We start from the raw sequence: 18,968 nt of genomic DNA on the forward strand, positions 1-18,968 counted from the left end.
CTTGATGTGCACACCCCCTTGTTTGAATCAAGGTATCTGTTGGAATGTAGACAGATTCTCAGTTCCTTGCAAGCATTTTATTTCAGCCGCTATCTTGTTTTGGATGGAAACGTCACACACTCAAAGTCAATCATCATGAAGCCATTTTCAAGGAGTTGCGCAGAGCAGTCGCAGAGCCATTTTTTTGTCACCTCAAAGTACACCCAGGACAGGTTGTTTGTTTGTTACCACGAGCACAAGAAAACGACAACGGGCTTCCTGACCACAGGATGTGACCCGACTAAGTGACGCTGCGGGCCGAGTATTTTCTTCAAAAGGGGATTCCAATCAAAGGCACAATCTTCAACCGCCGCGGGACTAGGCCAAGTCAACGGTGTCCATCTCGATGCCACCCAGCAGTGAATAAATTAGAGCGAGAGTGCCCAAGTCCGGACAGGGGAGAGCCTCCATCAAAACACGTCTCCCTCCTCCGACACACCAGATTCCAGGATCTTCTCGGAACCCAATTCCGATGCTGCGGAACGTTCCAATTGGGTGTGCTGAAGGAGGGAGGTTGCGGATCGGATGTGGGCACTGGTCCGCCTTCCCGTTCTACCAGACCTCACAGCGCCTCCCGGTGTTCATGGGGCTTCCAAGGGGGCAGCGAAAATGGCGGCTGAATTCTGCTGAGTTGCTGAGCGTGCCGATGACGCGGTAACGAGGCGGACTGTGGGGGTCCGTCACCAAACCCTCGTGAGCGCTCTCCGGGGTCCGGACGGAGCACCACACCTGGAAACGACACGGCGCAAATTGGAGAAAATGGCCGCCTACAAGCGGTCATCTGGCTTCTCACCTGCGCAAAACCCACGAAGAAGAGCTGCTCATTGGTCAGGTTGAGGGCAGGAAGTCTCTTCTCCTGGCCGTTCTTGCCCACCCACGTCTGGTAGGCCTGAAAACAAGAGCAAGTAGCAGCAGCAACAACAGACGTGATTTGCTGGGCCACAGTCGGCTCCTACTTTGATGAGAACGAAATTTGGAAAGTGAAGCATCAAATCAGATCAAGCTTGTTTGGACGCTAAACTGAAGCAAAGGAAGAAGGGGACATGAAACAACCATCGTGTCTATACGTCTATTTAAGCGCTCAGAGGTACAGGAGTCGTCCTTCGATGAAAAGTTTTCTTCAGCCATCATCTGTCCTTCTTTGAAGGTGTCGGACGTTTCGCTTCTTAACCAAGAGGCTTCGTCAGGGAACTAAATTTTCTGGTAGTTTTGGCCTCGGCTAGGCTAGGTCCCTGCTCTCAGGTTGGGGTGAGCAGAAGACTATTCCCTGCGGCTACACTGATTACTTCTATTGTCCTGACTGAGTATGGGGTCTACGACTGGCCTGAAATCCCCATTTGCTTTGGTATCACCTCATCAGAATAACTAAGCCTATGTGGCCTAAGAACTCTGTTGTAAGAACGATCCAAATGAAACCTCACCCCACCATGGCGATTTAGTGAAGGGTTTAGTTGTTTTATGAAAATAGCTTCTTTGACTCCCCTTTCAAAGCGTCTTTTTTCTTTCGCTAAGATTTAAACCTCATTGTCGTCAAATGTGTGGTTGCTAGCTTTTAGGTGCATATGTACCGCAGATTGAGGCCCACTAGTATTATCCCTGCGATGCTGATCAAGTCTTTGGAGAATTTGTTTCGTCTCCCCAATGTATTGCTCATTACAATTTGAGTTCGCTGACGAAGCCTCTTGGATAAGAGGCGAAACGTCCGACACCTTCAAAGAAGTACAGATGACGGCTGAAGAAACCTTCTCATCCATTGTGTCCAAAATAAACAGGGAGCTTTTTTGGCTAACAGTGGACAGTGGTGCAGTCTACGACCAGCCTCACACCTCCGCAGCTTTCAAAGAATACAAACTAACGACCGCACCTCTGCAACAAATCATGAACCTGCTATCTTTTGCTATCTATTAGCTATCTGGCTAGCTAGCTATGTAACTGGCTATTTATTAGCTATATGGCTATCGAGCTAGTTAGCTAACTGTCTATCTGGCTATCTATTAGCTAGCTAGCTTTCTATCTATTTGAGTTACTTCCGGGTTGAGTGAACGCTGGCGCGTGTGGCTGCCGCTGCTCACCTGCAGAAAAACCCGATCCTGTGACTGTAAAGTGACCATGACAGTTTTGAAAGGCGCTTATAATATAAATGTATTATTATTATTATTATTATTATTATTTAGCGAGGGAGGGACCATGGCAGCAGCGTCAAACTCACTTTTGTCACGGTCCACCTAGCGGTGATAACCGCAACTGTGAAAAGAAAGTGAAATGGCGGTCAACGTTCTTTAAGAACGTCGGAAGGTGACGCATAAGAATGGCTCCTGCCGGTTCCTGAAAGCTGCCCCGGCGAGCGCCACCTTCCGCCACATTTTGAAAGCCATTTTGTTTCCTTCTCGCCGTTGGTTTTGGCCCCATCACGTGAGACGGGCGCCATTGGCGAGGCCGGCGTATCTGGAGTGCGTGAGTGGATGCGGACTCACGTGGTACGCGGCCTTGAGGCCCCCGTTGTCGGCCATGTTCTCCCCCAGCGTCTGCTTCCCCTTGACGCTCTCCGAGTTGATGCTGTATCGGTTGTACTGCTCCACCATGCACTGCGTCCTGCGGCGGAAGGCGTCCACCGACGAGTTGCCCCACCATGGCTTCAGGTTGCCCTCCTTGTCGTACTCGCGCCCTGCGCCCACGCGCAGCCGGCGTTAACGCCGCTCAGGCCAACGGCGGCTGCAATCCAGTCCCACTCACCTTGGTCGTCAAAGGCGTGCGTCAGCTCGTGGCCCATCACCACCCCGATGCCGCCAAAGTTCAGCGCCCTTTGGAACAAAGACACGGACGGGTGCATTACGCCTGGACGACAGAGCCCAGCCGCCAAAACATCTTGTCAGTCAGTCCGCTTGGTCCTCGAAGCCGCGTTCTCCGCAAAACATGACAAATGTTGCGTGGCGGAGCCTCTCCCAGCCGGCTCTGGCCGGTAGGCGGGGGAGCGTATGAACCGGTCGGCACTCCATCGCAGACCAACAGACCAACAACTGTAGGGCACAGTACCTATGCTTGTCTGTGACTGTCAAGTGTCCTTGAGAGCTTTGAAAGGCGCTTAAAATGTCATGTATTATTAATATGATAATATCTATTAGCTAGCTATCTTTCTATTTATTTGAGTTACTTCCTTGTTGAGTCAACGCTGGCGCGTGTGGCTTCCGCTGCTCGCCCACAGAAAAAAAATTCCCGTTACTGTAAAGTGACCTTGAGAGTTTTGAAAGGCGCTTGGAAATGAAATTTCCATATCGATGAGGGACGCACCCGAAATATGGGTCTGTCCTCCACACCTTGAATCGTCTTGGACAAATGACCCGAGAGCAAATGCGGACCCCGAAACCAACACGACGCTGCGTGCAAAAAGCGTTCGGCGCCGCCGGCAACTGACTTGGGATGGTCGCCGGCGTAGAAAGGAGCTTGAAGGATTCCCGCAGGGAAAACAATTCCATTCTTGGTGGGCATGTAGTAGGCGTTGACCGTGGGCGGAGTCATGCTCCACCTGCAACGACACAACACGTTCGGGACCTTTTTCCAACCGGACTCGGTTCACTGCGGATGTGGTACGAGTGCGGAGTGTGCGGAGTCTTCTGACTGGTCTTTGTTGGGAGTTTTCCTGAGTTGGTCGGCCATGACTCTTGAGGAGAAGTTGTAGAAGTTCAACATGTTCTGGAAGAAACTTTCTTCGGAAACGTCGTACTGAAACAAATAAACGCACACCAGCAACGAGGCGGTTGGATTCCCATACTTCCTCCACCTCTCATTTTCAAAAAGCCGCCGTCCATTCTTAATGGACGGCGTCCAACATCTCTGGACAAGTTGCGTCCATAATTTGTAAAATCACTTCAAATAACTTCTACTGAGCGCCTTTTACAAAGATATATGCCGCGGAAGGCATATAGCTAGCTATATGCCTACATTTTAAAACTCGCGCTGAATATTCATGAAGTCTTGTTTTCGAGTTGATGTCGATGCAGGAAGTGACATCACGTTGGGTACGCCCCACACATTGCATTTTGGGTACTTTGTTTGGTTCATGTTGATCACGAATTTAGAAGAACTACATAAATAACGAGATGGTGAATCGTTGTGTGTCGCAGCCAATTGTGGTAACACGCATCAAGAAGGTGTAAGTTGACACAAATTCCCGGCAGACAAACCAGCCATTTCCAACGGACCGAAGGACAACGAGGAGCTAACCGGAGTTAGCGATGGATAACTCGTCACGAGGCTGATGATACAGTTTGTAAATTCTTTTGTTGAAGGTATATTGGTAAAATGGAGCTCTTCCAAGCCAAAGATGATAACATTCTTCAGAACGGCGACCGAGCTCTTTGGTGTAGCGCAAAGGACGCTTCCATGAAGTCAAACCTGGTACGTGTATAATTCCGACAGTCATTGAAACAATCTGCATTGATGTTGACATGATGTTGTAGCTTATTATTTCTTATTCATGGTGCTTATATGCCACATATCACGGAAGTTGACGCTATCTTGCTTATTCACAGAGCTTCATATATGCTTCATGTGTCGTGTCCTTCACCAATTGCGATGCTTACGGCCCGAATTGATACGGAAGGACTTCTTTAATTGATGGCAAGCTCTTCAGAACTATTTGAATCATATTCATAACTGGAGGAGTAACAAGAAAGCATCCTCTCCCAATCTGAACTCTCTGAAGCCATTGTTTTGATTCTGGAGCAAGGCAGTTTGTGAAGGAGGTTCCCAATGTGACATCACGGGGACAACGCGGGGACGGGACTTTCTGAATCTCTCCAGTTTTCAGGTCATTAGTAGCAGCTTTGGGCCACTTGAAGTCATTTTTATTGGATTGGATTTGCCTTGATTGGCGTTTTGCCTTTGACTAAGCCTGCGTGTTTTGGCTGTTTTAGATGCTATAAAACATTTTTCTAATGTCAGTTAGGAAACAAAAAAAATGGTGTCGGTTGTCCTTTAAGGAACGGCTTGGACGGCGAGCGGACGTTTGCGCTAACTATATGATGGTGCCCCGCAGGGCACCTTTCCCAGTCTGATCTGGTTTTGCCGAGTTTGCGGAAAGAAAGAAATGTGACCCTTAGCTCCCGGAATTAAACCCCGCGCCTTGGCACTGGAAGGAGGACGCGCCATGCCCTCAACTGCCACGCTATCGGTTGGCATCGGTAGTTGAGACGACAAAGTCGGTCAAAGCTGGCGACAAGCTCACCCCGTCGTAAACGTCGTCCAGTTCCTTGGTGTCCATGATGAATTCTGGGAACCCGATCATGTCGTAGATGGAATCTGCCTAACGACAGCGTCGGCGCCACATACGTCAGCGCGCTGCCTCCGCGCGGGTGCGGGTGCAAGCGGGGGCGACCTTTTCTTTGGCGGCTCGTTTGGTGTCCTCGTCCATCCAGGGGAGTCGCTCCAAAGTTTGCTTGAAGGCGTCTCGGATCTCGTTGATCATCTCCTCGGCCTGCCGACAACATCCAAAGGCAACAGCATTAAGGGCTCTTTTTATGTATTATTATTATTATTCGGGTGTTTGTTTTGTTTTGTTTATTCGATCTTTAGGGGTGTTCATTGTTTGGTCTGCAATGTAGCCACAAGGGGGCACAAGCCAGTGTCTTATTGTACCGGTCCCAAGCCCGGATAAATACAGAGGGTTGTGTCAGGAAGGGCATCCGACGTAAAAAATTTGCCAAAACAAATATGTGAATCAAACCTCTGAATCCTATACCGGATCGGTCGAGGTTAACAACGGCCGCCATTGGTACTGTTGACCTTCAGGGTGCCGGTGGAAAATGGACGACTGTTGGTCGAAGAAGGAGAGGATGGAGGTGTGCCCGGAGGAAAAGAGAAATGGAACGCCAAGAGTATACAAGTAAGAGTAGGAACTTGTATGTATGTAGGAACAATGACAGGTAAAGGTCGAGAGCTGGTTGACATGATGCAGAGAAGGAAGGTAGACATACTGTGTCTACCAACTTAAACCGGTCAGGGTTTAAGTTGTTCTATCGTGGAGAAGTCAAAAAGAGAAATGGAGTTGGGCTTATCTTAAAAGAGGAGTTTGCTAGGAATGCGTGAGGCGTGATGTTCAATGTTGTTTGTGGGTATGCCCCACAAGTAGGCGGAGAAGGAGACATTTTGGTCGGACTTTGAGGAAGTCATACAGAACATCCCGAGAAGTGAGAGGGTTGTCATTGGTGGAGACTTCAATGGACATGTTGGCGCAGGAAACAAAGATGATGAGGAGGTGATGGGCAGGTTTGGACTCCAGATGAGGAACGCTGAAGGACAGATGGTGGTTGACTTTGCTAAGAGAATGCAAATGGCTATTGTGAATACTTTCTTTCAGAAGAGACAGGAACATAGGGTGACCTATGAGAGCGGAGGCAGAAGTACACAGGTAGACTACATTTTGTGTCAATGGCGCCATCTAAAGGAAATCAGTGACTGCAAAGTAGTGGTTGGTGAGAGTGTAGCCAGACAGCATAGGTTGGTGGCGTGTAAGATGACGCCGGCAGTGAAGAAGATGAAGAAACCAAAGGCTGAAGTGAGGACAAAATGGTGGAAGTTGAAAAAGGAAGAGTGTTGCATGACATTTAGGAAGGAGGTAAGACAAGCACTGGGTGGGCAAGAGGTCCTTCCAGATGACTGGCAAACTACTACAGTGAATATAATCAGAGACACGGGTCGGAAAGTACTTGGTGTATCGAGTGGAAGAAAGGTAGATAAGGAGACTTGGTGGTGGAATGGGGAGGTGCAGGAGTGTATACAGAGAAAGAGGTTAGCAAAGAAGAAGTGGGACACTGAGAGGACGGACGAGAGTAGACAGCAGTACAAGGAGATGCAGCGCACGGTTAAAGTAAAGGTGATTAAGGATAGAGATGGCAATGTATTAACAGGTGCACATCGTGTGATGGCAAGATGGAAGGAGTACTTTGAAGAATTGATGAATGAGAAAAATGAGAAGGAACAAAGAGTAGAAGACGTGACTGTTGTGGACCAAGACGTAGCAAGCATTAGCGAGGATGAAGTGAGGAGGGCGCTGAAGAGGATGAAGGTGGGAAAGGCACTCGGACCTGATGATTTATCAATCGAGGTATGGAAGTGTCTTGGCGAGGTGGCGGTGGTGTTCCTGACTGGGTTATTCAACAACATCTTAGATGGTGAACAGATGCCTGAAGAATGGAGACGAAGTGTACTCGTGCCCATTTTTAAAAACAAAGGAGATGTGCAGAATGGTACTAACTACAGAGGAATAGAGTTTATGAGCCATACAATGAAACTCTGGGAAAGAGTAGTTGAAGCTAGACTAAAAGCAGAAGTGAACATTTGTGAGCAGCAGTATGGCTTCATGCCAAGAAAGAGTACGACAGATGCAATGTTTGCTTGAAGAATGCTGATAGAGAAGTACAGAGAAGGTCAGAAGGAATAGCATTGTGTCTTTGTAGATCTGGAGAAAGCGTACGACAGGGTGCCCAGAGAAGAGCTGTGGTATTGCATGAGGAAGTCTGGAGTGACGGAAAAGTATGTCAGAGCGGTGCAAGACATGTATCATGACTGTAAGACAGTTGTGAGGTGCGCTGTCGGTGTGACTGAGGAATTCAAGGTGGAGGTGGGACCCCACCAGGGGTCAGCTCTGAGCCCCTTCTTGTTTGCTATGGTGATGGACAGGCTGACAGACGATGTTAGACAAGAATCTCCTTGGACCATGATGTTTGCAGATGACATTGTGATCTGTAGCGAAAACAGGGAACAGGTGGCGGAGAAACTAGAGATGTGCCCTGGAAAGGAGAGGAGTGAAGATCAGTCGCAGCAAGACGGAATATGTGTGTGTGAATGAGAGGGATCCAAGTGCAAGAGTGAAGCTACAGAGGGAAGACATAAAGAATGTGCAGGATTTAAAGTACTTGGGGTCAACTGTCCAGAGCAATGGAGAGTGCGGAAAAGAGGTGAAGAAGCGTGTCCAGGCAGGCTGGAGCGGCTGGAGAAAAATGTCAGGTGTGATGTTTGATAGGAGGGTTTCAGCTAGGATGAAAGGAAAAGTGTATAAAACGGTGGTCAGACCAGCCATGATGTTTGGACTGGAGACAGTGCCACTGAAAAAAAGACAGGAAGCAGAGCTGAAGATGTTGAGCTTTTCTTTGGGAGTGACCAGGTTGGATAGGATCAGGAATGAGTACATTAGAGGGACAACTCATATTAAGAGGCTTTGGAGAGAAAGTCAGAGAGTCCAGACTGAGATGTTTTGGACATGTCCAGAGGAGAGAGAGAGTGACTATATCGGGAGAAGGATGCCGAGTCTTGAACTGCCAGGCAGGAGACCGAGAGGAAGACCCAAGAGGAGGTTTATGGATGTGGTCAGAGAGGACATGAAGGTAGCTCGTGTGAGAGAAGAGGATGCACAAAACCGGGATAGATGGAGGACATTGATTCGCTGTGGCGACCCCTGAAGGGAAGAGCCGAAAGGATAAGAAGAAGATTGTTTGGTCTGCCATTTTATTTTTCACGTCTCAAGTACTCAAAGTTATCTATTCGCTGGCTAATGGCTATCTATTCACTGGCTAATAGCTATCTATTCGCTGGCTAATAGCTATCTATTTGCTGGCTAATAGATATCCATTCGCTAACTAATAGCTATCTATTCACTGGCATTTGCTAGCCATTAGCTATCTATTCACTAGCTATTAGCTATCTATTCACGAGCCAGCTAGCTTTCTATCTATTTGAGTTACTTTGGGGTTGAGTGAACGCTGGGGCGTGTGGCTGCCGCTGCTCACCCACAGAAAAAAACGTATCCTGTGACTGTAAAGTCACCTTGAGAGTTTTGAAAGGTGCTTATAAATGAAATGTATGATAATTATTATTCTAAATATGAGCTCAATCAGCTTGGAGTTTCCGAGTAACCAAGGCGGCATTTTGGAATCTGACCAGCCGGCCGGCGGTCCGAAATCCATTCCCTTTGGGGTCGCGGCCCGGCTCGACCTTTGGGGTGGCGGCGCCGACTCACCGTGTCTTTGCTGCGCTGGTCGAAGGTGGCCTTGACGAAGAGCGCGCCCAGCGCGAAGCCCAACGTGTCGTCCGTGTTCCCGATGCACGTCTGCCAGCGCGGCGTGCACGACTGCGAGGCGCAAAAAAACCCTCAAAACTTGTCCGGTTGCAGTTTAACGGCGACTGCTTTGAAGCCCTTGAAAAACAAGCGCTTGGCAAGTGGCCGTCAATTCCTGGTCAGGTTAACGAACTCCTTCACTGCCATTCAATCAGAATCAGAATCAGAAAACCTTTATTGGTCCCACAATGGGGAAATGAACAAAAAGTGGAGATGCTGGCGATTGAACCCGGAACCTCATACATGCAAAGCATGCGCGCTCCCACTGAGCTACATCCTCATTTTTAAAACTGACAAATCGATTCGGGAATTGAAATTAGGATGTAGAGCCTCAGTCCGGAATTTGTTTTTTTCTTGTTTGGGTGCAGAGAAAGCGCTGGCTAGACTTCTGGCAAGGTTTTTCCCTACCCCAAGGGGGCAGCATTCCCCTCTTTTCAATGTTAGCCCTTTGTTCCAGCTATTGTTAAAGCGCTATATCAACCAATATGGATTAGATTGTGTTTTGTACAACCGCCCCCATTTGAAGCTCAGATCACTCCAGACCCATATCACTTAGGAATGAACTCTTTTTTTTCTGATAAAAGAAGACGGACTACGGTTTCTTATGCTGTATTGAATGTTGATGTTGTCCTAAAAGAGCGGGAGACTCGATGCCAAGGGAGTTCACTTTGCCAGATGTTTTGCTTTTCGTGCATTTTGCCGACGGATGTCCCAAAAATGACAAACGGCGTCAAATTAAAAAGGTCAACTGATAAAGTTAACTTACCCATGCAATATTCAAGTCAAGTAAGTAAACTAGCTATCTAGAGCTAGCTAGCCAGCTATTTGAGTCAGGAAAGATATTAGCTGGCTATCTATTAGCTATCTAGTTATCTATGAGATAGCTAGCTAGCTAGCTTTCTACCTTTTTGACTTATTTCCGGGTTGAGTGAGCTATTAGCTATCTATTCGCTCGGTATTGGCTATCTATTCGCTGAGGATTAGCTATCTATTCACTAGCCATTAGCTATATATTCGCTGGCTATTAGCTATCTATTCGCTAGCTGTTAGCTATCTATTCGCGAGCGATTGGCTATCTATTCGCTAGCTGTTAGCTATCTATTCGCTAGCTATTGGCTATCTATTCGCTGGCTAGCTAGCTTGCTGTGTATTTGAGTTACTTCCGGGTTGAGTGAACACTGACGCGTGTGGCTGCCGCTGCTCACTCACAGAAAAACTTCTCCTGATGACTGTAAAGTGACCTTGAGAGTTTTGAAAGGCGCTTACAAATTCAATGTATTATTATGAGTCAATCTTCTGTGGGTCCTGCAATTGCAGTGACAATGACAAAAACCCTGGCACTGGAGCGGCCACGTTTTTGCATATCTGGCAGTGAAGGAGTTAAAAAGCGGCGACTGAAGCGTCAGCGGTTGGCCTGGGTGGGCGCCGCAGTACCTTCTTGGTGCCGTAGAGACTTTCCAGTAGTTTATCCTGAGCGTTCTCAAAACGTTGATCCAGACTGGAGACGCACTTCTGAACCAAGTTCCACATCATGTAGTTATTCAACAAACTACACAGACAGACAGACAGAGTTCACGTGAAAAGACGTTTGGGGGTGTTGGCAAAGGGACAAGGAGACTGATAGGCGAGCCATGACAGGCAAGATAGCTAATAGCTAGCGAATAGATAGCAAATAGCTAGCGAATAGATAGTGAATAGCTAGCGAACAGATAGCAATAGCTAGCAAATAGATAGCTAGTAGATAGCGAATAGTTAGCTAATAGCTATTGACAAAAAAGATTGAAACCAGGTCCAATAACCACCAGTGAGTCAATCGACCTTGGCAAAATCCCCGCCTCAGCTATTTGGGGGGCAAACGGGCCTTTGGGCTCGTGTGTGTGTGTGTGTGTGTGTGTGTGTGTGTGTGTGTGTGTGTGAAAAGCAAACACTTGACCTGCGCTCCGTCCTGTTGATGAGCTGGGAGACTTGTTGCAGGTATTGCGGCGCGTAGACCACCACGGCTTCGGTGTCGTTGAGTTCCAGCGGCGACAAACACCACGACAGCAAGTCCAGCCAGTCCACCGCAGGAGCTAGCATCTGGGCAAAGCACACGCAAGGCCGCACGGTCATCCTCCCACCCAGCCGCATCCTTCTCCACATCACCGCCGGAAGACCCCCTACTGCTCCTCACCACCCTGGAGTCCGTCGACGTGGACTCACCTGAAGCTCGGCGATAGTGATCTTGTGATAGAGCTTCTCCTCATCTCTCCGCTGGTCCTGCGGCACGGTGACATTGGCCAGCTGCGTCTCAAAGTCCAGGATCTGCTGCATCTGCTCCAGCGCCGACGCCGGCGAGGCCCCCAGCAGGACGCCCAACTCCACCATGTAGTCCAAGTACGCCTGCAGGACCTGAGCCAGCCGCCACCGGCGCTCACTTCGGGTACCGAGTCGGCACCCCGGCGCCCATGCTTACCTTGCGGTTGGCCGTCTTGTTGAGGTAGTAATCGCGAGACGGCAGGAAGAGCCCCGATTGGTCCACCTGGGGGTCACCGATGGCCTACTGATGAGTGCGGCGGGACGGGGGGTGGTCGGCGGCCGCCCACCTGGATGACATTGCTGTTGGAGTTCTTGGGGTCGGTGCTGACGCCCACGCTGAAGAAGGGCTGCGCCCGGTAGGGCCCCGACACCAGCTTCAGGACTTCCATGAAGTTTTCCTTGTCCCAGGCGCCCGTCAAGTTCCAGCCCCCCACCTGCACGGATACCTGGCGTTGAAGGCGCCGCAACGCTGGGAAATGCAACCGGCGCCTAGACGTACTTTGGCGATGAGGTCCACCAGCGGCTGGGCGCCCAAGTCTTGGAGCCTCTGCACGTTGAGGCAGGAAAGGTAGTAGGATTGAGTCTTATTCTCCGCTTCGCTGCTGCCGTTGAAGGTGGCGTTCTCTGCATAGCGCCGGACAAATTCTGTCATTTGGACTCACTTTCCCTTGACCTTTCAACTCCGACCAAACAGGCTCGCTTCCCAATCTCCGCTGTGGACCGCAGGGACCCGAGGGCCCGTCCCCAAGTCCACGGCAGTCCTCACTCACCCAGCAGGTGCTTGAGGAGCACCTGGTTCTGTTCCCAGACGCTGTTGAAGGTGGACCAGCGCGAGCGGCCGTCAGGGAGCGGGTTCTTGCGCATCCAGCCGCCGCAGGCAAACTGGTAGAAGTCGCGGCAGGGGTCGGCGCCGCGGTCCATGGCCTCCGCCATCTGGCCCGCCACCTTCACACAGGCTTCCGTCAGACACAGATCGCCGCCATCGCCGTCGCCACCGGCTAGACGCGGGACAAGGAGAGGGGGTTCTAAGCGACGTCGTACGAGAAGTTGAAGTGACCATTCCAATGAAATTCCGCGGTCCGTCGGAGGGCAGCGGCGGAAGCGCGGGTGGAAGGGGAAGACGCGGTGGTCCCCCATGTCCCCCAAGGCCGGCCCTCGCCGTCGCTCACCCCGAGCCAAGGCCAGTCCGAGAAGGATCAAGCAAGCCGTCAGGGCCAGCAGGCTCAGAAGGAGCGAGAAAGCCAGCAGGAGCTCCATCCGGGTTCTTCTGCCCAGGAAGTCCCAACCCGTCTTGGTGAAGCCCACCTGAGGCCAAAGAGCGGGTGGTCAGCGCGCCGAGGGCGCCCGGCCTGGCCTGGCCTGGCGTTCACTCACCTCCAGCCTGTCCGGGGACGAGGAGGCCTCGGGCGCAGCGTCCGCCAGTTCATCCTCTTCCAGGGTGGCTCGCTTGTAATTGGACATCTGTGGGCGAGACAGAGAGAGAAGGCCAATCAAGCTCAAGCGCAAGCAAGCTCCTCCTCCTCAGCTTTCGCCCGGCAAATTGGGGGCCGGCGTCGCTGGTTCTCAGCTCCGCCCGCCTCCCGCTCGCCCTGTGACTGTAAAGTGACCTTGAGAGTTTTGGATTGGATTGGATTGGATTTGCCTTTATGAGTCTCGCAGTGGAGAAATTTACATTTCACAGCAGCAAAGTTATGAAAGGCCCTTGGAAATTAAATGGATTATTATTATTATTATTATTATTATTATTATTATTATCTCACATGGGGCATCACGTGAGATCTGTGTCACGTTCTGGTTGGCGCTGTCGGCCCCGCCTGCACCTACATAGGTGTTGGTAGTTCCAATTAGTGGCAGTTCAAAGGACTGCCGGCACGACCATTCGGTGTCAGCTCATTATGTGTGTTTCAAAGTCAAAGTCAAAGTCAAAGTCAAAGTCAGCTTTATTGTCAAATATGCTAATATGCATGACATACAGCACAGATGAAATTAATGTCCTCTCGGACCCAGCGTGCAAGACATGCAAGGCACTTATAACGTGGCTAAAAAAGACATACAATTGACAACAGACAATACATGTAATTTCTGTATGTAAAGTGAGGTAGTGTCGTATGGAAAGTGAGGTAGTGACGTATGTAAAGTGAGGTAGTGACATATGTAAAGTGAGGAAGTGACGTACATAAAGTGACGTAATGTCGTAATTGCAAAACAAACAACTAGAAAGGGTTGAAGTGAGGTCTTGTCTAATGAGAAATAAAAAATATATAGAGTTCAGGATGATCGTACGGCATGTAGCGTGTACTCAGAGTTCGGTGAGTGTGGCAGTGGGAAGGGGCAGGCTGGGCAGGGCTGGGAGGGAGTTGAGTCTCCGGACTGCCTGGTGGCAGAAACTGTCCTTGAGCCTGCTGGTCTTGGCTCGGAGACTCCGCAGTCTCCGACCCGATGGCAGCAGGCTGAAGAGGCTGTGGGAGGGGTGGGTGGGATCGCCAGCGATCCGGATGGCTCTGCGGGTGAGGCGGGTGTTGTAGATGTCCTGAAGGGGGGGGAGAGAGACACCGATGATCTTCTCAGCTGTCCTCACGATGCGCTGCAGAGTCTTACGGCAGGACACGGTGCAGGCGCCGTACCACACAGTGATACAGCTGGTCAGGATGCTCTCTATGGTACCGCGGTAGAAGGAGGTCGTGATGGGGGTCGGGGCTCCAACTCTTTTGAGCTTGCGGAGGAAGTACAGGCGCTGGTGGGCTCTCTTGGCCATTGATGCCGTGTTGTGGCTCCAGGACAGGTCATCGGATATGTGCACTCCCAGGAACTTGGTGCTGCTCACTCTCTCCACTGCAGCACCGTCGATGGTTAGTGGAGCATGCTGGGGGCGCACTCTCCTGAAGTCCACAACAATCTCCTTCGTCTTCTCCACATTCAGACGGAGATTGTTGTCCTTGCACCACGTGGCCAGGCGGCTGACCTCGTCCCTGTAGGCTGTCTCCTCGTCGTTGTTGATGAGGCCCACCACAGTCGTGTCATCCGCAAACTTTATGAAGAGGTTGGAGCTGGGTGATGATGGTGAGCAGTCGTGCGTGAGCAGAGTGAAGAGGAGGGGGCTTAGGGTTTGCTTCACTCTGTCAGATTTTGTTCCTGTTGACTTTATTTAATAATAATAATAATAATAATAATAATAATAATAATAATAATAATAATAATAATAATAATAATAATAATAATCCATTTAATTTCTAAGCGCCTTTCAAAACTCTCAAGGTCACCTTACAGTCACAGTAGCGGTTTTGCTGTGGGTGGGCAGTGGCAGTCACACGCGCCAGCGTTCACTCAACCCCGAAGTAACTCAAATAGATAGCAAGCTAGCTAATATATAGCTAGCCAGATAGATTGCTAATAGCCAGTTCGATAGCTAATATATAGCCAGCTAGTGTCACGAGCGAGTTGACAGCTGGGCGGGGCGGGGCCTCCGCTCCCGACGTCCGCCAGCTGCTGTCACAGACATTTGGACATTTAAACCAGACGCTGGCTCTCACCCTGCGTCGGAAGATACTACGCCTCGCGCTCGGTACGAGAGTTGCTTCGCCCAAGGTATTTATTAGCCACTCGTGTGCCTTTTTATTTTCCCCCGAGCGAGTGAGGTTGAACGGATCGGCCCCGCTCACCCACTCGCTTTGCTGTTTTGTCACTTTTTGTTCAACAAGTTTTTCCGGGTCTGCGTTATCTCGGACCCGCGCCTTTTGTAAATAAATCATCTGCCAGCACCAACGTCTCTGTCACCTGCTTAGCGATCCTCCCCAACTATTAACGTTCCGACTCGTCAGCTGCCACTGTCGCCATCGGAACGTGACAGAATCTTCCGACCACCATGGATCCCGCAGACAGAGACCGTATCTTCTCCGCCCTCGCTCAGCAGGCGGAGCAGATCAACCAATTGATGCCGGCCCTCGCAGACCATACCTGGTCGCAGACCAGGACCATACCCGTTCGGGCCTTAGTGGATTTGGGGCCCGACGGCTGTTTTATCGATCCGCGTGTCGTTTCTGCGTTGGGCTGTCGAGTTGGGGTCGAGTCGGAGCGTACTCGATCTCGACGGTCGCCAAGGTTGAGCAGGAAATTGCGCCGCTTCGACTCGTACTCTCGGGCAACCACGTAGAATACAGTCGGTTCTTCATGATGCATTCGACATGCCCGGCTTACCTTGGCTAGAGACCCACAATCCGGCCATCTCGTGGGACGGACCGACCATTCAGGGGTGGAGCCCCCTCTGCTACGCACACTGCCTCAAGTCGGCCGCGGGCAGGTCATCATCATCTCGCAGCCACCGCCCTGAGGTTATTAGAGGGGTCCCGCCTTGTTACCACGACCTACGGCAGGCGTTCAGCAAGGACAGCACCCTGTCCCTGCCACCGCACCATCCCTACGATTGCGCCATTGACCTCCAGCCCAACGCTCCATTCCCCAGTTCTCGACTGTCGTCTCCCAACCCGAACAACAGGCGCCCCGGGACTACATTGACTCCTCCCTCGCGGCCGGCCTCATTCGACCATCGCGGTCACCCTTGGGAGCGTTGTTTTTATTTATCGCCAAAAAGGACAAATCGCTGCGTCCGTGCGTGGACTCAACGAAATAACGATCAAGAACAAATACCCGCTCCCGTTGCTCAATTCCGCCTTCGCGTCCCTCCAGGCTAGTCCACGAGACTGGACCTCCGGAGCGCGTACCATCTCATTCGGGTTAAAGAGGGGCCCGGCAGGGCTGCTCCGCCCCCTACCGGTCCCCCCGCGCGCTTCCGTCTCCACGGCATCCCTGTGGACATCGTGTCGGACCGGGGACGACACGATCCAGTACCTGGTGGACTGGGAGCACTACGGACCGGAGGATCGTCAATGTGTCCCCCGAGCCTGGATCCTGGACCAGTCGTTCCCGAGGGCGTTCCATGGGGCTTACCCGTCCAAGCCGGGTGGGCCGCCAGGAGGCGTCCGTTGAGGGTGGGGGGGGGGGGTACTGTCACGAGCGAGTTGACAGCTGGGCGGGGCCTCCGCCAGCTGCTGTCAATCCCCTCATCACAGACATTTGGACATTTAAACCAGACGCTGGCACTCACCCAGCGTCGAAAGATACTACGCCTCGCCCGTGCCTTGAACTGCTATCGGTACGAGAGTTGCTTCGCCCGAGGTATTTATTAGCCACGATCGCGTCAGTTTGTACTCTTGAGATCGTATGCTGCTTTGCACCCTCATGTGCCTTTTTATTTTCCCCCGAGCGAGTGAGGTTGGACGGATCGCGCCCGCTCACCCACTCGCTTTGCTGTTTTCTCACTTTTTGTTCAACAAGTTTTTCCGGGTCCGCGTTATCTCGGACCCGCGCCTTTTGTAAATAAATCATCTGCCAGCACCAACGTCTCTGTCACCTGCTTAACGATCCTCCCCAACTATTAACGTTCCGACTCGTCAGCTGCCACTGTCGCCATCGGAACGTGACAGCTAGATGGCCAGCAAGAGAGCTAATAGATAGCAAATAGCTAGCTCGGCAGCTAGATAGCAAATAGATAGCCACATGGGTAGCTATCTAGATAGCCAGATAAATAAAAAGAAGTGAAGAGAGGAAAAAAATAATGACAATAAAGTCATTGGTGTGGGACTGCAGACGGCCTGACCAGGTGAATTCAAACGATCCGATCAGGTGAATTCATTTGATCCGATTAGGTGAATTCAGATGTTCATAACAGTTGTTGCTCCATGACTTCCTGTCTTCTTCATACAATTTGTCAATGACACCCTGCCGCCCCCCCCACCCCCGCCTGCTTTTTGGGGATCCACCACCATCACCGCCGTGCAAACCGTGACAAGCTGCCACTCAAATTGGCCGACAGGCTCTCGCAAACGATTCGACGTGGCTCTGCAAATAAAGTGGAAAATGTCGGCCAACAAACGCCGCCGCCGCCGTTGTTGATCTTGAAGATGGCGACGGCGAGGACCACCCTCTTGTTTTGTTCTCCTGCAAGTTGGGTGGGCATCTTAGACAGGAAGTTGGACAGCTGCAAACAGGAAACTCAAGGGGCCGGAGCCCAAATACACACGCACACACGCCTCACTAAACAAACCAGCTCGTCAAGTGACTGACAGCCGCAGGACGTGGCCCTCCCATGACACACAAACACGCTCATCTTACTAAACGAAAGCAAATAAAGTGGCGGTCCAAATGAGATGATTGACAGCCGCCTCCTCCCTTGTAAGGGCAAGTGATGGCGACGTGACGTCATATCGGAGCGCTCGCTGCCATGAGGACGGCCGGCGACGTCACCTCCCCAAGCCTCCCTCGGCCGGATCGTGACGCGCGCGCGCGTGCGCGATCGGCGGCCCGTCCGCCCGCGGTGGCTAGCGAGTGCGCGCGCGCGTGCGTACTCACGGTGTTGCGGAGGTCCTGCAGCGCGACGCTCATGGTGGAGCCGAGCCGGCCGAAGGCGGGGCGCTACCGGCGGCCGCTCGGCCGAGCCATCGTCCGCCTGCGTGCGTGCGTGCGTGCGTCGTCGTCGTCGAGCTCTTGCGGCTCGCCTCGTCGTCTCCTCGCGGGCTCGTCTTGTGCGCGTGGAGCGGCGGGAGCAGCGGCGGCAGCGGCTGCGGCCCCGCCCGCCCTCGCCGCTTCCCTCCCCCTTCCCTCCCCCTTCCCTTCCCCTTCCCGCTTCCCTCAGGAAACAAACACCGCGGCCGGCAGACACGCTGGCTGACGTCATCGGACACGTTACCATATAAGCCCCACCCACCCGACCTCGACCAATCTGAGTGTGCGCGCACGTGTGTGCGTGCGTGTGCGTTTGCGTGTACGCGTGTGAGCGTGTGTATGGCGTGCAAGTTTGCGTGTGCGTTTGTGGACGAGTGTATGTGTGTGCGAGTTTGCACGTGTGCGTGTGCCAAACGTGTGCGTGTCTTTGCGTATGTGTGTGCGTGCATGTACATGCGTGTGCGTGTGTATGGCGTGCAAGTTTGCGTGTGTGTGTGTGTGCCTATGTGTGTGTGCATCAGAATCAGAATCATCTTTATTGCCAAGTATGTAGAACACACAAGGAATTTGTTTCCGGTAGAACACGCTGCACTAGTATCGTCGTCAAAAAAAAACTGCTAAGTGCTAAGTGTCTTTGTGTGTGTGTGTGTGTGTGTGTGTGTGTCTGCGTGTGTTTGTGTGTGTATGGCGTGCAAGTTTGTCTGTGTGTTTGCGTATGTGTGTATATGTGTGTATATGTGTGTATATGTCTGTGTGTGTGTGCGAGTTTGCATGCTAGTGCGTGTCTTTGCATGTGTGTGCGTGTATGTGTGTGCGTGCATAAATGTGTATGTGTGCATTTGTGTACGTGTGTATGCAATGCATGTGTGCGTGTGTGTGTGTGTGTGTGTGTGTTCAAGCATGTGCAAGCGTACACAAGCACGGTTGCGTCCGCCTGCGTTTTGAGGTGTCGGCCAATCGAGGGTGCGGAGCGTCTGCCGAGAAGACCGAAAGAAGGCCGAAAGAAGGCCGAAAGAAGGCCCAA

General features: G+C 51.5%; 1 protein-coding gene across 1 annotated transcript; it reads right to left on the reverse strand.

The window, feature by feature from the left end:
- Positions 1-62: 62 nt before the first annotated feature.
- Positions 63-18,077, reverse strand: ece2b (endothelin converting enzyme 2b). The gene is made up of 19 exons (XM_089013048.1): positions 17,852-18,077; positions 12,821-12,907; positions 12,616-12,751; positions 12,217-12,444; positions 11,946-12,070; positions 11,734-11,880; positions 11,604-11,669; positions 11,351-11,539; positions 11,085-11,227; positions 10,586-10,700; positions 9,053-9,163; positions 5,414-5,512; positions 5,264-5,341; positions 3,656-3,759; positions 3,452-3,562; positions 2,773-2,840; positions 2,514-2,704; positions 833-928; positions 63-768 (listed from the first exon to the last, which is right to left on the reverse strand). The coding sequence occupies exons 1-19, from the start codon at positions 17,882-17,884 to the stop codon at positions 592-594; spliced, it is 2,304 nt and encodes a 767-aa protein (XP_088869174.1). The 5' UTR covers positions 17,885-18,077; the 3' UTR covers positions 63-591.
- Between the last annotated feature and the right edge of the window lie 891 nt (positions 18,078-18,968).

The sequence above is a fragment of the Hippocampus bargibanti genome, linkage group LG14, assembly GCF_051943395.1.
Source record: "Hippocampus bargibanti isolate YZ-2025 linkage group LG14, ASM5194339v1, whole genome shotgun sequence".
NCBI classification, from domain to species: domain Eukaryota; kingdom Metazoa; phylum Chordata; class Actinopteri; order Syngnathiformes; family Syngnathidae; genus Hippocampus; species Hippocampus bargibanti.